Source organism: Lolium rigidum, chromosome 7 (assembly GCF_022539505.1).
Source record: "Lolium rigidum isolate FL_2022 chromosome 7, APGP_CSIRO_Lrig_0.1, whole genome shotgun sequence".
NCBI lineage: Eukaryota > Viridiplantae > Streptophyta > Magnoliopsida > Poales > Poaceae > Lolium > Lolium rigidum.
The window spans coordinates 106,048,625-106,064,971 of record NC_061514.1 but is presented as its reverse complement, the minus strand read 5'-3'; the positions used below and the strand labels follow the sequence as shown (position 1 = coordinate 106,064,971).

Below are 16,347 nucleotides of genomic sequence, written 5' to 3'. Positions count from 1 at the left end.
GCGCATAAAAAAAAACAAATTGGTAAAAAAAAATGCACTAATTGGTTGGTGAAACTTACGCAAAAGTTACTAAATTAGATGCTGCAACTACAAGCTGCAATAACATACTGTGCAATATATGCATAAAACCTTGTTTTTCCAGACACAGATGATATGATCTAGTTCTGAAAAAGTATTTACCTTTGAAGCATTTTTCTTCAGTAAATCTTCTTTTTTCTGACTAAAGTGACAGTTAAAAGGCGCAACTATATTGCAGCATTCTGTCAAAGATCATGGTCACATGTCAATGCTCAGAGAATGCCGACATTCTTGTGTAATGGGGGCTAAAAATTCCCCTAGTTGTTCGCTACACTTTTGACCGGTCCAGCCTATTGCTCGAGATTAAAGGAATAATAGCATAAACTCAGTTGCCAAAGTTCCCAGCAATGTGTTCATGATTCTTCACTAACTGCCTGATAGTAGTGGCCATCACTTCGAGATCCCAGTGTCATTCAGAGCTGAGGCTAAGTTCAGAGAGAACAGATAGTCAACACTACCCCAGGAACAGCAAACATATATGGTGTGTCCCAATGTATCATCTCATCTGGAGCAATGTACTGGCGATTTTGCATGAACTGCCTGATAATCTGGGACCTTAGTTTATGGAGTGCATCACAATCACGCCCCACTCCAAGATAATCACGGATCACCCTTAGTATAATGGTCATGAACATTGGTCTGCTTCAGAACCTTCATAAGTTAATAATAACATCTAAATATGTGAATATGTGATGTAATACCCACTCGCTACAATTCGTCTCTTTACTTTCCGCAAAATTGTCCACCACGGAAATAACTTGTTAGAGTACTGCTCTGCGGGCATCACACAGCATATTCCATGGCAAATAATTGCTTCTTTTAAAATTTTCATTTCTATTCAGTGCCATGACATGAGCATAGATTCTCTTTTCGCATGGAAAATGATATGATGCTTACTGGAACTTACATGCAGACTTAACACTTAAATGATGCAACTACCAAGAGAAACAATAGGAAATGCAGAAAATATTCATGTGATTTACCGATTCCCTATACAATCTCAAAAGTGGCACCCTGACTACTCAATACAACGAAGAGCCATGTAACTTTTTGGTATGTTCCCAGTCTCCCCTGCAAATTTAAAGCATAAATGTTAGAAGTTTTGCAGAAGCAAGGTATTATTTTCCCAAGTAGCGCTGTAGCAACACATCATATGTTTTTCTCTAAACTTATATTCAAAAGACGGGCCATAGATGCAAAGATGGACTATAAATAAATATGAACCACAAAGTTCATTTGATCCAATATTCAATAGAAGCCAGACAAGTGAAGAACACTAACATTCATACATTTCAGCTGCATCTAGAGACACACATATACATATGTATGTATAAACATACAAGATATCACTTGAGTAAATAATGAACACAGAAGTACTTCACGTTTAACTTGTAAATCCAGCAGAAACTATGTAGCTTCGCATGATTTGAGCCATGAAAACGATGATGCTTCCTCAGAATACATCTGCATATCTAGCTGCAAGACCTTCAACAGGCTGGAACAACCTAGTTCAAAGTATGCAAAGTTCCCAGAGTAAAATAACAAGAGGAGATTGTTGGAGCAGAGGTATCAGGCTATCAGCACATCCGGTTGCATGAAAAAAAAATGAGATGGTACATGCTGAGATAAATGATGACGGAAATGTTACAAAATGCCAGAGCAAAAACAGATGCCAGAGATTTTTTATGTCAAAAAATTGAAAATTTCGACAATGATAGAAGCCCGTGTATATTTACAGTTAAACCATATCAGAGCAATACACAATAAATATTGATCAGGAACAAAAGGTTGAAGGATATTAGAGTATGTTGTTCTGATCACAGAACATCTTTGTTACTCTACCAGTAGAGCAGAATATGAAGGAGCGAAGAGTACTAAAAAGTAAATCATATCAAAGCAATTTGTATTCTACCATATGTACATCACTCGAATTGGTGAATAAAGGATTATGAAACTTTCAAGTATCTTCACCACTGGCAAGACTTTTCTGTAACAGTCACCATCTTATATACAAAGACTAATCTTGATAACCAGTGATATTCCTTTGTTCATCTGAACGAACCAGCCAGCCCTAAATTATGCAAAAAAAAAGAGATAGAAGTGTCAAATATTATTTTGGTCAGTGGCAATATAAATAACAATGAGATCTTTCCATAATAAATTAACGAATGGAAATGGGCCGGATTTTGATATTGCAGTATATGAGAAGCTAAGCAACAACCTAAATTAGCTGCCAGTACTGACAAATAACTCTTAAAAAAAGGGTTCTGCTTACGTGAGTGCAATTTGACTGCATGCAATGTACTGAATGTTTTCGAGCACCATCATCATATCCTTCAGCATCCATATAACATGCATACCAACATGTAGTTGATGAATCAAGCTGATCTCTTTGCAGTGCTACTCCATGTCCTCGGTACTCTTTTTCTTCAATCATTCATGAGTTGCCCATTTTTGTTTCAGGCTATGAGATGTAGAGATGACTCATTAGGGGAGAATTGGGAGTTATAGGCAGTAAGGCAGCACAGCTCTACCCTCCATCAAATGATTTGTTGCCCTGCCACTTCACACCCTGGTCCAATACACAATATTAGTAGTCAGAAATTAAATTACCTAAAGAATGCAGGATACTTAGCATTGGATATCCTGAAAATAACTTCAGTATCTAACAACAGGAAACTGGAAAGAAGCTAGTCCCCATTTCAAAGTGGGAGATGCAATATGAAACAAGATGTAGAGGCCGTTTACGGCATATTACATGCGCTCTTCTGTTTGAATATACAATTTGAGGGTGAACAGAAACTAGCAGTATAATTGTGCTCAGGTATGCGCCATTCAAGCTACGCTTTCCAAGATATATCTAAACGGAGAGTTATTGGTGACGGATATTACGGGGCAGACAACGGTTCATCTATAGCAGAATATAGGAAGATGATAAAGGTATGTGTTTGAACAGTATAAGTGAGAAGTGGACTGACCTCTTGGCATATGCCATAACACAACTGAAGGGCTTCATTCCACTTATCCACTTCAATTAGTCCCTTTATGAGGCAAACAAACAGACTTAAATCTGGCATAGTACCTCTCCTTGTCATTTCAATATGTAATGCAATTGCTTCTTCAACTTGAGATGATAAACAAAGTGCCTGGATTAATGAGGTGTACATGCCCTTGCTGGTCATATTTAGAGGTGATGAGACTTCCATCATCTCTTTGTGCAACTCCAAGGCTGTCTCTAGTCTACCAGCCTTGGAAAAACTATCAATGATCATGCCATAAACATGAGCTATCGGTGCTGTGTCATGTGATTCCATCTCCTCCAGCAAACCAAGAGAAGCGAGAAACTTCTTGCTGAAACCCTGAACTGCGCTGCAGTATCCTTGCAAATACTTTGGCCAGTGAGTCTGTTTCATCTCATCGAGCAGCAAATGGGCATCATCCAAAAGACCAACAGCACAACAATGGTTTATCAGTACTCTGTATGTAACATAATTGGGAGCACACCCTTTTGTCTTCATTTGCGTAAAAAGCTTGAGACTTGCATCAACTTTACCAGCTTTCCCGAGTCCGTCTATTAGCGCAGTGTAAGTTACAACATTTGGACTGCAGCCCTTCTTTTCCATCAATGACAGCAGGTTTAGGGCCTTTTCTGTTTCACCTATTTTACAGAGCCCATCAACCATAGCTGTGTAAGTAACAACGTTAGGACTACAGGAATCCTTCAGCATTTGAGACAGAACTTTCATTGCGAGGTCCAGTCTTCCATCCTTGAACATCCGGTCAATCAAGGACGTGTACGTATGCACACTAGGCAAGTAACCACACTTAGTCATTCTCAGAAATACCTCCTGAGCATTATCGATTTTTCCAACTTTGCAAAAACCATCAATCAGAGCATCATAAACAATCTGATTGGGCTCACAGCCAGCTGATAGCATAGAATCTAGCAACTCATGAGCATCAGCCACCTTTTGAGCCTTGCACAAACCATCTACGAGTGCACCATATGTGATAACATTTGGAGAAATAGTGTCTCCGCCCTTGTTTTCAAAGTAGAAATCAGTTTCTACATTGTCAGAAGCTCCTATTAACTTGGCGTAGATTTCACAAGCCTTTTGGACCTCGCCCGCCTTACAGAGGCCATCAATTAGTGCACTGTATGTAACAGCATTTGGATAACAGGCATCATCAACCATTCTATGGAAAATGTCATTAGCCTGCAAGAGCTGCTTAGATTTCAGATAAGCATGAAGCAATGCAGTATATGTTACTACAGTTGGTGAGCAGCCTGCACTTGTCATTTCATCAAACCAGCTCCGGGCTTGTTCAATGAGACCAGCCTTACAAAAACCATCAATCAAAATTGTGTACGTGTACACATCTGGATTAACACCTGCCCTCTTCATCTCTTCAAACAAAAGGAGCGCCTTGTCTACCTTGTTAGCCTGGCACAGAAAAGTGATGACCTTATAGTACGTGCTTGCATCAGGAACAAAACCTTTCCTCATCATCTCCTTCATGATCTGAAATGCCTTGTCAAATTTGCCAACACCACAAAGGCACCGAACAAAATTGGCAGTGTTAACCTTATTAAGAACGCAACCAGCAACCAGCATCTCCTCGTAAACTTTCTCCGCCAAATCCAACAACTCGGGCTTTGGCAATTGTTCTCGGCCACAAATACTTCCAATAAATATATTGTATACAACGTAACCAGGAGGACAACCACAAGTTTTCATCCTATTAAGCAGCTTATATGCATATGCATAATCCTCGGCACTGCAATAGCTATGCACAAGTGAATTGAAAAACGCAGGATTCGGACTGCAGCCCTCTGCCATCATCATGTTGATGATCCTCTTGCACCAGCCAAGCTCCTTCTTTTTCAGAAATCCCGAGAGCAGCGTCCTATACGTTATCGCATTCGGTATACACGAGTTGCACCTCATCCTATGAAGAAACGACATGGCCTCGTTGAAGAGGGAGGCCTCCATCAGCCCACTGATCATCTGGGTGCACAGCACCGTGTCGAGCTTGAAATCCTCCCTCTCTACCATGTCAAGCGCATCGGTCCAGCGCCCATCCTTGCACAGCGCCTCGGCAAAGCATCCGACCGTGGACCTGTCCATGCAGAACCCCGACGCCGACATCTCCTTGTGCACCCGGAACCCCATCTCCACCTGCCCCGCGCTCGCGAGCACCTGCACCAGCGCATTGTAGGTCACCGCCGACGGCCTGTGCCCGAAGTCCTTGAGCCTCCCGAGCTCCTCCAGCGCCTCGCCCCACAGGCCGCGGCGGCAGCACCGCCGCACCAGCACATTGAGCAATCTGCCGAGCACCTCGCGGTCATCCTCCCCAATCTCCCTCAGCAGCCTCTCGGCGGTCCGGGCACGGTCCTCGAAGCCCAGAACCTCGGCGAGCGCGTCGTAGCAGGCGCCGGTGTGGCTGTACCCGACCTGCCGCTCCGCCCAGAGGAAGAACCTGACGCAGAGGTCCGGGGAGCGCACCGCCCGGAGCACCGCGACCACGAGGGAATCGGTCAGGAACTCGCGGTACCGGCGCAGGAACCGCTCCGCCTTGCCGTCGAAGTCGGCGCCGTAGGCTCGGACCGCCTTGGAGATCAGGACGGCCTCCGGGGGCGGGAGGGCGGCGGCGGGGAGCGCAGGGGCGGGGTGCTTGATAAAGGCGAAATCTTTGGGGAGGAGGCGGGGCTCGGGGTGCGGCGCGGAGGCGTCGAAGAGGCCAAAGAGGGGGTCGTCGGAGTTGGCGGCGTGGGAGGAGCAGGCGCGGCGCAGGGAGGTGCGTAGGGCTACCGCCGCCGCACGGCGGGTGATCATGGGTCAGCGGGAGCAGGGGTGGGCGTGAGGAGGGACGGAGGTTGGGATGTGGAAATGGAGGCAGAGTCGGCGGGCGGCGGCGGCGGCGGTGGTGGGGATTGGTGGCGCTCCGGCCATGGAGGTTTTGGGGGTGGCGGAGGTAGGGGATAAACCCTAGTGTAGGAGGTTATTTCGGTAAAATGGCTCTGTAAGCTAGTAGCTCTGGGCTCTGACGGTGGGGCCCTAGTCACACTGATGGAGAAAGTCCACCACAGTCCACAGCTCCCTCATCTGATCTCTGTCCAGCCTCGCTCTTCTCGCCGTCTCCCCCTCTGTATTTCCTCCTGCCCTCTCTCGTTCCTGGGCTAATCCAGCGCTACGTCTCCGTAATTGCAATCTGGGGAGCGAATCATCAACCCACCAGTCCTCGGACGCACGATTTGCTGAGAACCTGGTGCTCGCGCGCCATCTGTTCGACGCAATTCGCCTGCAGCGTCGTCGCTGCCATTTGGAGCCGCGCGGGTGAGTTTGAGCTTCATCCCTGACAGATTTCATGGTTTTCCTTGTTATTTGGTAACCCTAGTGTTAGGAAGGGTTTCGGTGTTTGCAAGTTCATTGTTCTCTCATTAGGAAGCCACACAGGTGCGTGATAGTTCCTCTAGACAGATCTGCGAATTGGGGATTGTGTGGATTGCTGGATTTGGTCGATATGTCATGCTATTGAACCAAAATCGGATTGCTTTCTGTCTGCGTACTGTACTTTAGGTTTAGTTTCTGGAGCAACATTGCTGAACAGCTAGAGATTAGTCGCATCTGAAGTGATTGTGCCACTGTGGCATGACTCCAACCGTAGCAATGTAGCATACCTCTGTTTTCCAAGGACTATCCATGTTAACATGCTTGGCGGTTTATCTCCAAAAAATATATTTTTTGCTTGACAGCAGTGAAGTGTGAACCACTGCAAGTGATCCCCTTTTATTTGTACTACAATTGTCATCAAGCTAGTAACTCCTAGCGATAGCATCTTCAGCTGCTGGAATAGCTTAATTTTTCGGTGCTGTACCAAGTATCGTCTTCAAGGGCATAACGTACGTCTGAAATATCAGACTTGTAAGAGACGGCTTAAGATCTCTGTACTTTTCTTTTATCAGCGTCTTCGGTTTCATAACCTGTAGGTGACACTATCATTCCTTGTTCTTTGTTTCTTCTGTTACTTGCCTTCACCTTCTCTTGGTATCTTCCTACCCTGCTCGGTCTCGCTTCTTTTCTGCAGTTATTCTTTTTTTTTTTAAAGAAGGGTTTCCCCCGATTTCCAATAAAGAAATCAACATCTACAAAGTTTTCCACCTTACACAGACATCATCTCAGGGAACCAGGTTTTTGAGCCAACTAGAATGGCCGGTATAGGAGGAAAATCCAACAAAGGCAGAGAAGAAGTGAAAACTACTACTACTGCCCCCTAGGGGACTCTCTCCATACATTCCAAAACATGTTGAAACACTGAAGGAAACAGCAAAGCATCTTGTTTGCCCAGATAACCTCTCCAGGAAATTTTCAGCAGCTCTCCCTAATTTTCTTTCCAACTTTGTTGTTATCACCATATCTCAGTTCTCCAACCTTGGAACCCAAGGTGTCCATCTCCTCCTGTCCTTGAACACCTCAGCAGCGACCTGCTCCAGTAGCTTTGCGCCCTTACGCCCTCCTTCACCTGCAAGTTACTCCAAAAGTCAATCCAGTAGCAAGCTCGGAAGAGAACCACAGATGGGTTGCTTGGCCAAGTTTGCTGGAAGCAGGCCAGATTTCTGGCTTTCCAAATACTCCACATAACAGCCGCAACGCCAACTAGCATCATCATTTTTTTCCTCCCAGAAAATTGTTTAAGCCATACAAACAAACATTCCTCAACATTCCTAAACTGACAGCTCACGCTCAGTCTACAACTGACCACACTCCACATGTACCGTGCTAACGGACATTGGAACAACAAATGGTTGATAGATTCATTCTTACCACGGAATAAACATTTCAGGTCACATTTACCCACCCTATGAGTAACTACATCTTTTGTCAGGATGCTTTTCTTAAGCACCAACCATATGAAAGTTTTTATCCTCATAGGAATTTTAGTTTTCCACAAGAATTTGTGTGGGACAGTGCCAAAGCTTTGTAAATCAAGATAAAAGGACTTCGTAGAAAATTGTCCAGATTCCGTTAGTAGCCAGGATAAAGTGTCCTGCTCCTCCGAGAAAGTAACATTTTCACAAAGCTTCCTCACAGCAGTTATTCATTTGTTTCCTGCAAAATTTTGTCATCGAAGCAACAACAGCATTCCTAATTGCATGTTTGTTTGTAATGAAATTCATCTTCAGGAGGTAACAGTGTTTCTTATGGCGTGTGCGTCAAGTTCTATTGCCATTGGTCCTCCCAACTTCGGGTTATATGCGGGGACAAGGATACTCTCACCGAGCTACAGGAACTTCACACGGAAATCCTCTTACAAGTTTCTCAAGGTCCGTGCCCTGCAGGGAAACGATGGCCGCAGAAGACTTATTGACATAATCCGGATCATCCCTGAGCTTTCAAGAAACTATTTCAAAACCGGGTCTAGGAGAGCTCTTTTTGGCGGCATCTCGATCTTGGGTGGCTTTTATGTCGCGCAGACAATTTCACTGTCATTTGGTGCTTTGGCTGTGAACGATGTTATAGCAGCAGTTGTGTGCGTCCTCCTGACCGAGTATGTGACCAAGTTCTACTACAGCCGGCCTAAGGTTACCTTCCCTGTCGCGCTCCTCAACAATTTCAAGATGGGTTTCACATATGGCCTCTTCATCGATGCCTTCAAGCTTGCAAGCTGAGCTGTATTACCTCCTGCTGGTGCTTCATGTGCTATCCTGTCACAGCAAGTGGTCAAAGATACTGAGAGAACTCAAGAACAATTGATGTGCTAGGAGGATCTATACCTTTGTTCCTTAGTCTTGTATTAATGTGTGAAGATTGGCCCATATCTGGTATAGAACGTGTTCTGCAGATTTGATTTCTAGCATGCAGCAAATAAGCTATACTTCTGGCTATCTAATCTCAAGTAGAGCTTGCTTTGAAATTATTCCAGCCCATTCTGCCGGCAGGCTGTAGCATTTCTAGCTATTTAATCTAGAGTAGAGTTTGTTTTGCTGGTATTGTAATTAGCCCATTCAGCAGGCAGGCTGCACCTTCCTGTTGATATCCAGACAAATTTCTTGTACAAAAGTGCCAACTGGATGGCATGCTGTTTTGACCTACATGCAGCGGGTTGCTGCTTGAGCTATGGTCTACTGTTCCAAGATGCATACCGTATTTGCCAGAGATATTTCAAAGTACTGAAATGTTGCATACTAGCATTAGTTTATGTGAGCTGTAGATTGCTCTGGTAGCAACTCTGAAGGTGCAAGTTCTAACTTGTAACCGTGGATATGTTGCAAAACTGTGAAGAAGTATCATTCGGACCTGGGCCCACCAAAGTTCTGCACAGCGTATCTAAAGGTATAAACGATGCCCCCATAGGGGGCTTCACAGCGATCCTCGATTCTGAGCCATTGGATCTTGCCAACAGCTCTTAGACAGGGGATCTTGGCCATCCATTCTGGACAGCAGCACTCCCTTGATCAAGCCATGCAACGGCCATGGTCTACCCGCCTGCAGCTGCGCTCGGGACCCATGTTTGTCCGGGCCCACTCGTCATTCGCATGGGGTAAGTGTTGGTTGGGTCAAGCACGACTAGAGGGTGAGACAACCAGCAGGCGAAGCCTCCCTTTTCACCGTGTGTGGTACACCCGCCCAGCCACTGATTTGTGGGCCTACTTTCCGCGGGCCCCAAACGTCAGCGACCGAGTGTACGTGAGATTCTGTGGGTGTACAGCCAAACAGTAACGCGCGGTGGCTGAGTTTGTGGTTTTGCTTGTCCGTCAGGGGCATTTTTGCCATTTCGCATCCTCATTTCGTCCTTCTCCTCCACCGCCGTACGCGCGTGGCGGATGGGAGGCGACGCCGTACGCGCTCGCTACAGCGCGGTGTCGGCAAGGCCCCTCGGCCGCCTGCTCCTACCCACGCGCGCCGTCGCCTCAGAGAGGCCATGGTCCTCACTTTCTCCTCATCTCTTCCACTTCGTCCTCGCGTCCTCTCATCTTCATCTCCTCTGCCTCGTCGCTCCGCTGCAGATCCACCGTCCTCCGCCGCGTTCCGTGCCGTCGCTGCTCCTCTCACCTAATCCCCACGCCCCCTCTCCCAAATCCCATCAGATCCCGTCCCTTCTCCACCACCCCATTTGCTGGTCACCTTCTTGGATGGAGCAGCGAAGCCAGCGAGAGATGAAGGGAGGGCTCCATGGCTGAGGAGGTGGAGCTCGACGCCATGGCTGTGGAGGTGAAGCTCGACCTGGAGGACCACGCGAGGAAGATGACGAACATGGCAGAGGCTGCCATGGATTCGCTGTACAGGGTGTCCAAGTAGCGTGCCGGGGAGGATTTCGTCGCCGTCCTCGCACAATCCCCAGGTGCATCGCCATTCTTAGCTTGCCTTCAAATCCCCTTCCATCAACATCTCCTTATTTACTCACCTATTTTGATGTTGGAGGTGTGCACGAAAGGTGTTTGAGTAAATGCCCAAGGGCAAAACTGCTCTGTGAAGATGGCTGCAGCACTGGCAGTTCATGCATTAGAGATGGAGCGGTTATGCAGATATTATGTGCTTGAATCGCTTATTTTGGTCTCATTTCCATGGAAAAAAATGTATGTTGTGGTAAGCCTTTGTTCGTATTAACTTAATTAGATATTGAGTGCCATGATTCACAGAGCCTCCAAATTATGCATGTCATCAGTCCTATTAGGCACAATTATATCTGCTTCAATTATATTGCATTCCTGCTTTTTGGTTGTCTATTTGATTTCACCCTCTGTTTTTGGTGCAGGTGTATTCTAAAGGATGATTGAGTTTAATAGAAGAATGGGTCCATATTTTGATGTTCAAACTGGTAATGGTTGGACCTTTTTGAAATTAACCATGGTGTAAGTTGGAGATTTTTTTGTTTGTTCACAGAAAACTACTCTTCCAGCTATATCTCCCATGCTTTGTTGTTTTCAGCATTGAAGATTGAACATCATGATCGATGCTACCTTCAGTAGGCAAAGGGATCAGCCTGCATTAGTGTGACCATAATATTTAGATGCGAGTTCATGTATATTCTCCCATGAGATTCTTTTTTCCCTTGTTTCTGCCTTATTTATATGTAGGTTGTCTGGTTGACTCTTATGTTTATGTTTGACTACATTCAAATAGGTTCTTTGAACAAATGCATTTCTTTTTGAAAACATAGACAATATAGTTTCTCGCATCATCGCCATTGCCAGGGGAAGCACACGCCCCTTGCCATCGTCATGAATATCTCTCAAGGAGGAGGTCGCTCAGCTAGCTGCTTTGTTCTTTGTTCTACTTCTCATTGTTTCTGCATCCCATGACACCGAATGCTATCTATTTCATCTGATCATACATTTTCTCTATATGTCTTTTTTTATTTTCACAGAAGCCCACATGAATACACGAGTAATTTTATTAACCATCCGTATGCATTACATTTACCATGACCAACATGTGAAAGAAGAATCTGAGCATCATTTGTACCTATTTCACGGAGTTAGGAAGTAATTCTGGAAGCTTTTTTTAGGCAATAGTGAAGTGATCTGATATAATTCAGCTAGGAGCAGATGCGATCTTTCTTATGATTGGTTTTTCATATGATTTGCCTGCTTTTTAAAATTATTCTGTATTTTTTGTATTTCCATGAAACTGCAGCTATTTAGATACTACGTCACTGAATATTTATTTAAAAGTGCACATGCAAACATGATTTGTTTTCTTCTTTTTGGGGCTTTTTTTATTTTGCACATCTGTTGAAAGTACAGTATATTGGTAACTGAAGGCTATAGATACGTCCATACATGGTTTCTGCTCCATACTTAATGAAGTAATCAAAGGATGCAAAATTATCCTTTGCTGGTCTAAGAACACTTGCTCAATTAGTTAGTATTTGTATGCGATTGATGAATTAATAGGTTATGAAAAGAGAAAAATCATCATCATATATTACTTTGTTTTTATTATTCTGCAGTTTTTTTCTGGTATCCAAAATAATAAATTTATCTGTTGTTCAAAATCTGAAATCTGCATCTCTCTTTTTCAGTGCACCCGGTCCTGCCATGTTTCACTTTTGAGAGTAGTGAACTATGATATCCTATTTTCACGTTAAGAATAGCTTTTGAGCATTATGTACAAAAGCATGCTCCCAGGTTAATGTATTCTTCTACTTTGTGTAAGCACTTTGGTATGAGGGAATAGAGTACTGTCTATTTTCTCATTGGGTCTAGGTTTTCATAGTACATGATTACCATGCACCATAACGTTACTTGGCATTGTAATTTCTATGTGCAAAAGGTACTTATATCTTTCTGGGTGTTACATCCCAAATCTTAGATTGATTTCCTGTGTTGGGATATAACCATATAAGGAAATAGCCTTAATTCTGCTCTTTTTCATAACATAATAATTCATCATATATCGCAGAGATACTACCTCCGCTCCACAAAAATAAGCCTTTTATAAAACTAAATAAGCCTTTTTCATAACATAATAATTCATCATATATCGCAGTATATGCAGTATTATCAGAGGTGAGCGCACATTGCACTACTTCAGTGTAGAGATAAGACAGGATTGGTTTTCTGAATGTATATCATATAATATCTAAATTGGTAGCTAATCCAGCTGTTTTATGATTCTGTCTTGCATTGAATTACTCTATATTAGTTTTTCTCTGAATTTAGCTCCTAACACCCATTGTCTTTTGAGGTGGTTGAGAATTTGTCTATACAAGCAAATGTAACTGTCAGCAATTGAAGAGGTACCAGAGTCGGGGTTTTTTTGTGCCAAGAAGGTTATGCTGCAGCTTCATGTGCTATGTTTTTATCCTCTGAAAGTATATGCAGTATTATCTGAGATTAGCGCACTTTGCACGGTAGCTAATCCAGCTGTTTTGTGATTATGTCTTGCATTAAATTACTCTGTATATTAGTTTTTCTCTGAATTTAGCTCCAAATGAACGTTTGAGATGTGATAGATTGGAAGCTGAATCAGTGTGTATATTTGATTTTTCCTACCTGGTAGTTCCCGATAGTATTTTTTCCCTTCACTATATGAGTGTGAGACCTTCTGGTTGATGCAGATGCTAATTTGCATGGAGCGTGCCTCAGTTCTGCAACTTGCTGGCCTCCTCCGCTTATTCTCTACTAGCCAATGGAGGATGGCACATAGCAGTGCAGATCGTAATGACGTAGGCGAGCTTCTTTAAATTTCTTTGCTTCTCCTTTTATATTTATTATCCTCTCTTTCTGTCATTGCTTTGCATATGGGGTCAGCAACATTTCGTTTTGTTGAAATTGCCTGGGGCTATTTGGGCTACGGGCCGTGATTATTTCAAACTTTGCACTCTAATTTTGTTTCCTTGCAGTGCCCACGAGAAGACATAAATCAGGAAGTATGCGGAGCGGTGTGGTAAGGGCCAACGGTTGCGGATCATCAGAAGTGAAACCCTTTCTGCCAATTAAGATGGATTGCTAATTCTTCTTCAATGTAGGGCATGTAGAAACACATTAAGCTACAAGCGTGCTATATTTTTCTTTCTGGACTAGGCATACGGTAATACTTTTTTCTAGAGAACATATCAGCCCTCCATGAGCTTCCTATTGTATAAGTTTTCCTTTTGAATTGATGAATATAAGTAGAAATCTTTTACTCTGTTCACAGCTAGCTTGGAGATCTACACACGTGGAAGGCTGAGGTTATTTCACCGTGCCTCTTAAAGGTTTAGGTCAGTTCAGCATGTTGGTGGAAGAACTCATACCTCACCTTTTCGCCCTTGATTTGATTATAGTACAGGCTCCTCCTATGAGACTTGCCATGCTTTTTCAGATATTTCTATGTTGGTGATGCTACCGGCAGAGACAACAATCATAGCAACACCGATATAGAATTTCCTAAGGTATGGTGAAGTAGCTATCCCTTTAGTTGTAGTGCACTACTGCTTCATTCAATTAAAACATTTACTCCAACCAACTCCTTCGAATAGATGGAATTACTTTCATCTTGACTACTTCTTTAAGGCAATCCCATTAGCTATGCAATGTCTAATTACATGTTACCAGAAACCTACAGGTTCACTTTCATTTGAACTTCAATGTACCCCAGATAGATATCTCTGGGAAAAATAAATATCTTTCATGCAGTACAAGAATACATGTTTCCCTTTTCAGATATCATCCATCTACATTTTGTAGCTTCTGGCGAATGATTTCCAGTTGTTTTTTCTATCTGGTCTTTTCAGTCAAATTCAAGGACCTTGGGCCAAGGTGTGCCATTTATTAAGCCTACATTATTGCCAATACACATTTTTTTACTTCTACATATTCCACTAATGTTGTGCCACCTGGGAACGTTATACAACTCTATGCTGGGTACTTATATCTCTAAGCTGGTTCAAGTATAGTCTGAAAACGAGACCATCTTTTTTTGTGGCGGGGGCATCTTTTTTATGATGTCCTTGTATATTCCCTTAATACTGTACCCATTCCCTTATTGTGAAAAGGAAGCTTCACATTCTTCATGTGGCGTGTTGTATATCGTTTTTGAAGTGCATTCTTGAAAAATAGTTTTTTTATAGCTTTGACAAGAGAACCGTGCTTTTGAGAAGTTCACTGTTTTTGATATTTTTTTTGTATCACCAACAACCCCTAACATCGTATAAAAATAAGCTTGGTACGGCAACCATTTATCAGGTCATACAGAAGATTTTGCATGGATATCTCTGCATTTTTGAGAAACTTAATATGAAACAATTCTTTTTTAGCGCTACGAGTATTTGATGATGCCAAGGAAACATTCTTATTTTTTAAGGAGAGATCCTACCAGATTTTATATAATTAAATAGTGCACCATCTTTATTAAATTTTAAGCATGGAAAGATAACTATGATGTAATCAGGTAGTAAAGAAACTGAAATATGCTACCTGATGTTCTCCTTAGGTGTAGGATTCAATTTGCAGCTGCAGAATTTCTACGATTCAAGCTTCTGAGGTATGGCATGCACATCTGCTATTATCGAAAAGGTAATCAGTTGATGGTCCTTCCATGGTTATGTCCAAGAGATAGTTACCATCTAAATTAGGCATCACATGATCTATCCTTACATGTGCAATCAAGTTTGTTTAGTCTTTTCCATGTGAGTAGTAGACTGAAATTATGTGCCACTGTGATCACGTGACATATTTCTTACTGAAGCTTCAAACAACCTTTCATTTTATTTTAAATTTTGTAGTATAATATATAGTTGAGAGGCTACCGTGGCTGAATTAATCCCCAATCACAGGTCCAACCATGGAGCTATCAGTACATGTGATGCTTGCTCCCTTACAAATGAACAGGCGCTTCTACAAATTGGACTATGTAGTGGCTGAGTCAAATTGCTGCTGATGCCTGCAGGCTGAAGGTTGAGAGGAGCTGTCCCATCACCACTATAATACCATTTGGCTGCCAGCTTTTGATACATAGCAGATTGCCAGATCAATTAACACCTAAGATACAATTCTTCCAGCCACAACTAATAAAGTATGATTATTTCACACAAATAAATTACACCGGAAACTATTATATCGAATCCTTAGAAAAATCAATGGCAAACTAGGATTACAGCTTCAGTCCATTTCAGAGGACCGTGTCCTCCTATCTATTTTTATATCTTTTTAATGGTTATCTCATATGTGCTTGCACTGTTTGCTTTGCAGAGATCTCTACTCCTTTTGTTCCTGCCGAAAAGGCTACCAAATATCGTCGGACGCGGAAATTGATGGATCAGCACCTTGCTTCTGGTAAGTGAGGTATTACTTAGTTTTTTTTTCTGTTTCCTTATATGTTTCATCCCCCTCCCCTTTTTGTTGTTCTAATCATTCTGGTTCTCTTTTTTAGGTCGACGCTCAGCGGTGTGTTGCCATCGACCTATGATAAATTGAGTTGTCGTTGTCTAGGGATTTCGTTGTGATACTCAAGTGTCAGTTCGTTTCCTCTATCTTCTATTGTGTTTTTGTTCTGCTGTGTCTATTGCTTACTTTCTATTTTATCTTCACGTTGTTAGCTAATTGGCCTGGATGCACACTATGGTGGTCCTCATCTGTACTTCGTTCTGGAACGCCATGCCTTATTCATGTGTCTGTTCTTTTGCACTCCACGTTTTCTTATATTTTTTACTTCACAAGATAATGACTTTCAACTGGGTATCAAATTTACATATATTATCATTTTTCCACCTGATTTTTACTGTTGTTATACAAGATGTGAAATCCACGGGGTCGTGCGCCAAGGCGCACATCTAAATCTA

The 16,347-nt window shown here is 42.9% G+C and overlaps 2 protein-coding genes and 1 long non-coding RNA gene across 4 annotated transcripts; 2 read left to right on the top strand and 1 right to left on the bottom strand.

Moving 5' to 3' along the window:
* Positions 1 to 567: 567 nt before the first annotated feature.
* LOC124676654 (pentatricopeptide repeat-containing protein At1g06710, mitochondrial-like) lies at positions 568 to 5,915 on the bottom strand. Of its 2 annotated transcripts, XM_047212695.1 has the most exons (5): positions 3,057 to 5,915; positions 2,354 to 2,650; positions 1,991 to 2,149; positions 1,062 to 1,149; positions 568 to 717 (listed from the first exon to the last, which is right to left on the bottom strand). In XM_047212695.1, exons 1-2 carry the CDS (start codon positions 5,913 to 5,915, stop codon positions 2,609 to 2,611), a joined length of 2,901 nt encoding a protein of 966 aa, XP_047068651.1. In that variant the 3' UTR covers positions 568 to 717; positions 1,062 to 1,149; positions 1,991 to 2,149; positions 2,354 to 2,608. The 2 variants fall into 2 exon arrangements, with proteins under 2 accessions (XP_047068651.1, XP_047068650.1); XM_047212694.1 differs by lacking the exons at positions 568 to 717; positions 1,062 to 1,149 and having other exon boundaries at positions 1,755 to 2,149.
* A 436-nt stretch (positions 5,916 to 6,351) lies between these two features.
* On the top strand, positions 6,352 to 8,927 carry LOC124674753 (uncharacterized protein ycf20-like). The gene is made up of 2 exons (XM_047210806.1): positions 6,352 to 6,416; positions 8,264 to 8,927. Exon 2 carries the CDS (start codon positions 8,282 to 8,284, stop codon positions 8,747 to 8,749), a length of 468 nt encoding a protein of 155 aa, XP_047066762.1. The 5' UTR covers positions 6,352 to 6,416; positions 8,264 to 8,281; the 3' UTR covers positions 8,750 to 8,927.
* A 3,664-nt stretch (positions 8,928 to 12,591) lies between these two features.
* LOC124679276 lies at positions 12,592 to 15,793 on the top strand. Its single transcript, XR_006994899.1, has 7 exons — positions 12,592 to 13,251; positions 13,429 to 13,472; positions 13,555 to 13,616; positions 13,725 to 13,959; positions 15,000 to 15,082; positions 15,343 to 15,462; positions 15,758 to 15,793. It is a non-coding gene; the product is annotated as an uncharacterized LOC124679276 (long non-coding RNA).
* Positions 15,794 to 16,347: the final 554 nt, after the last annotated feature.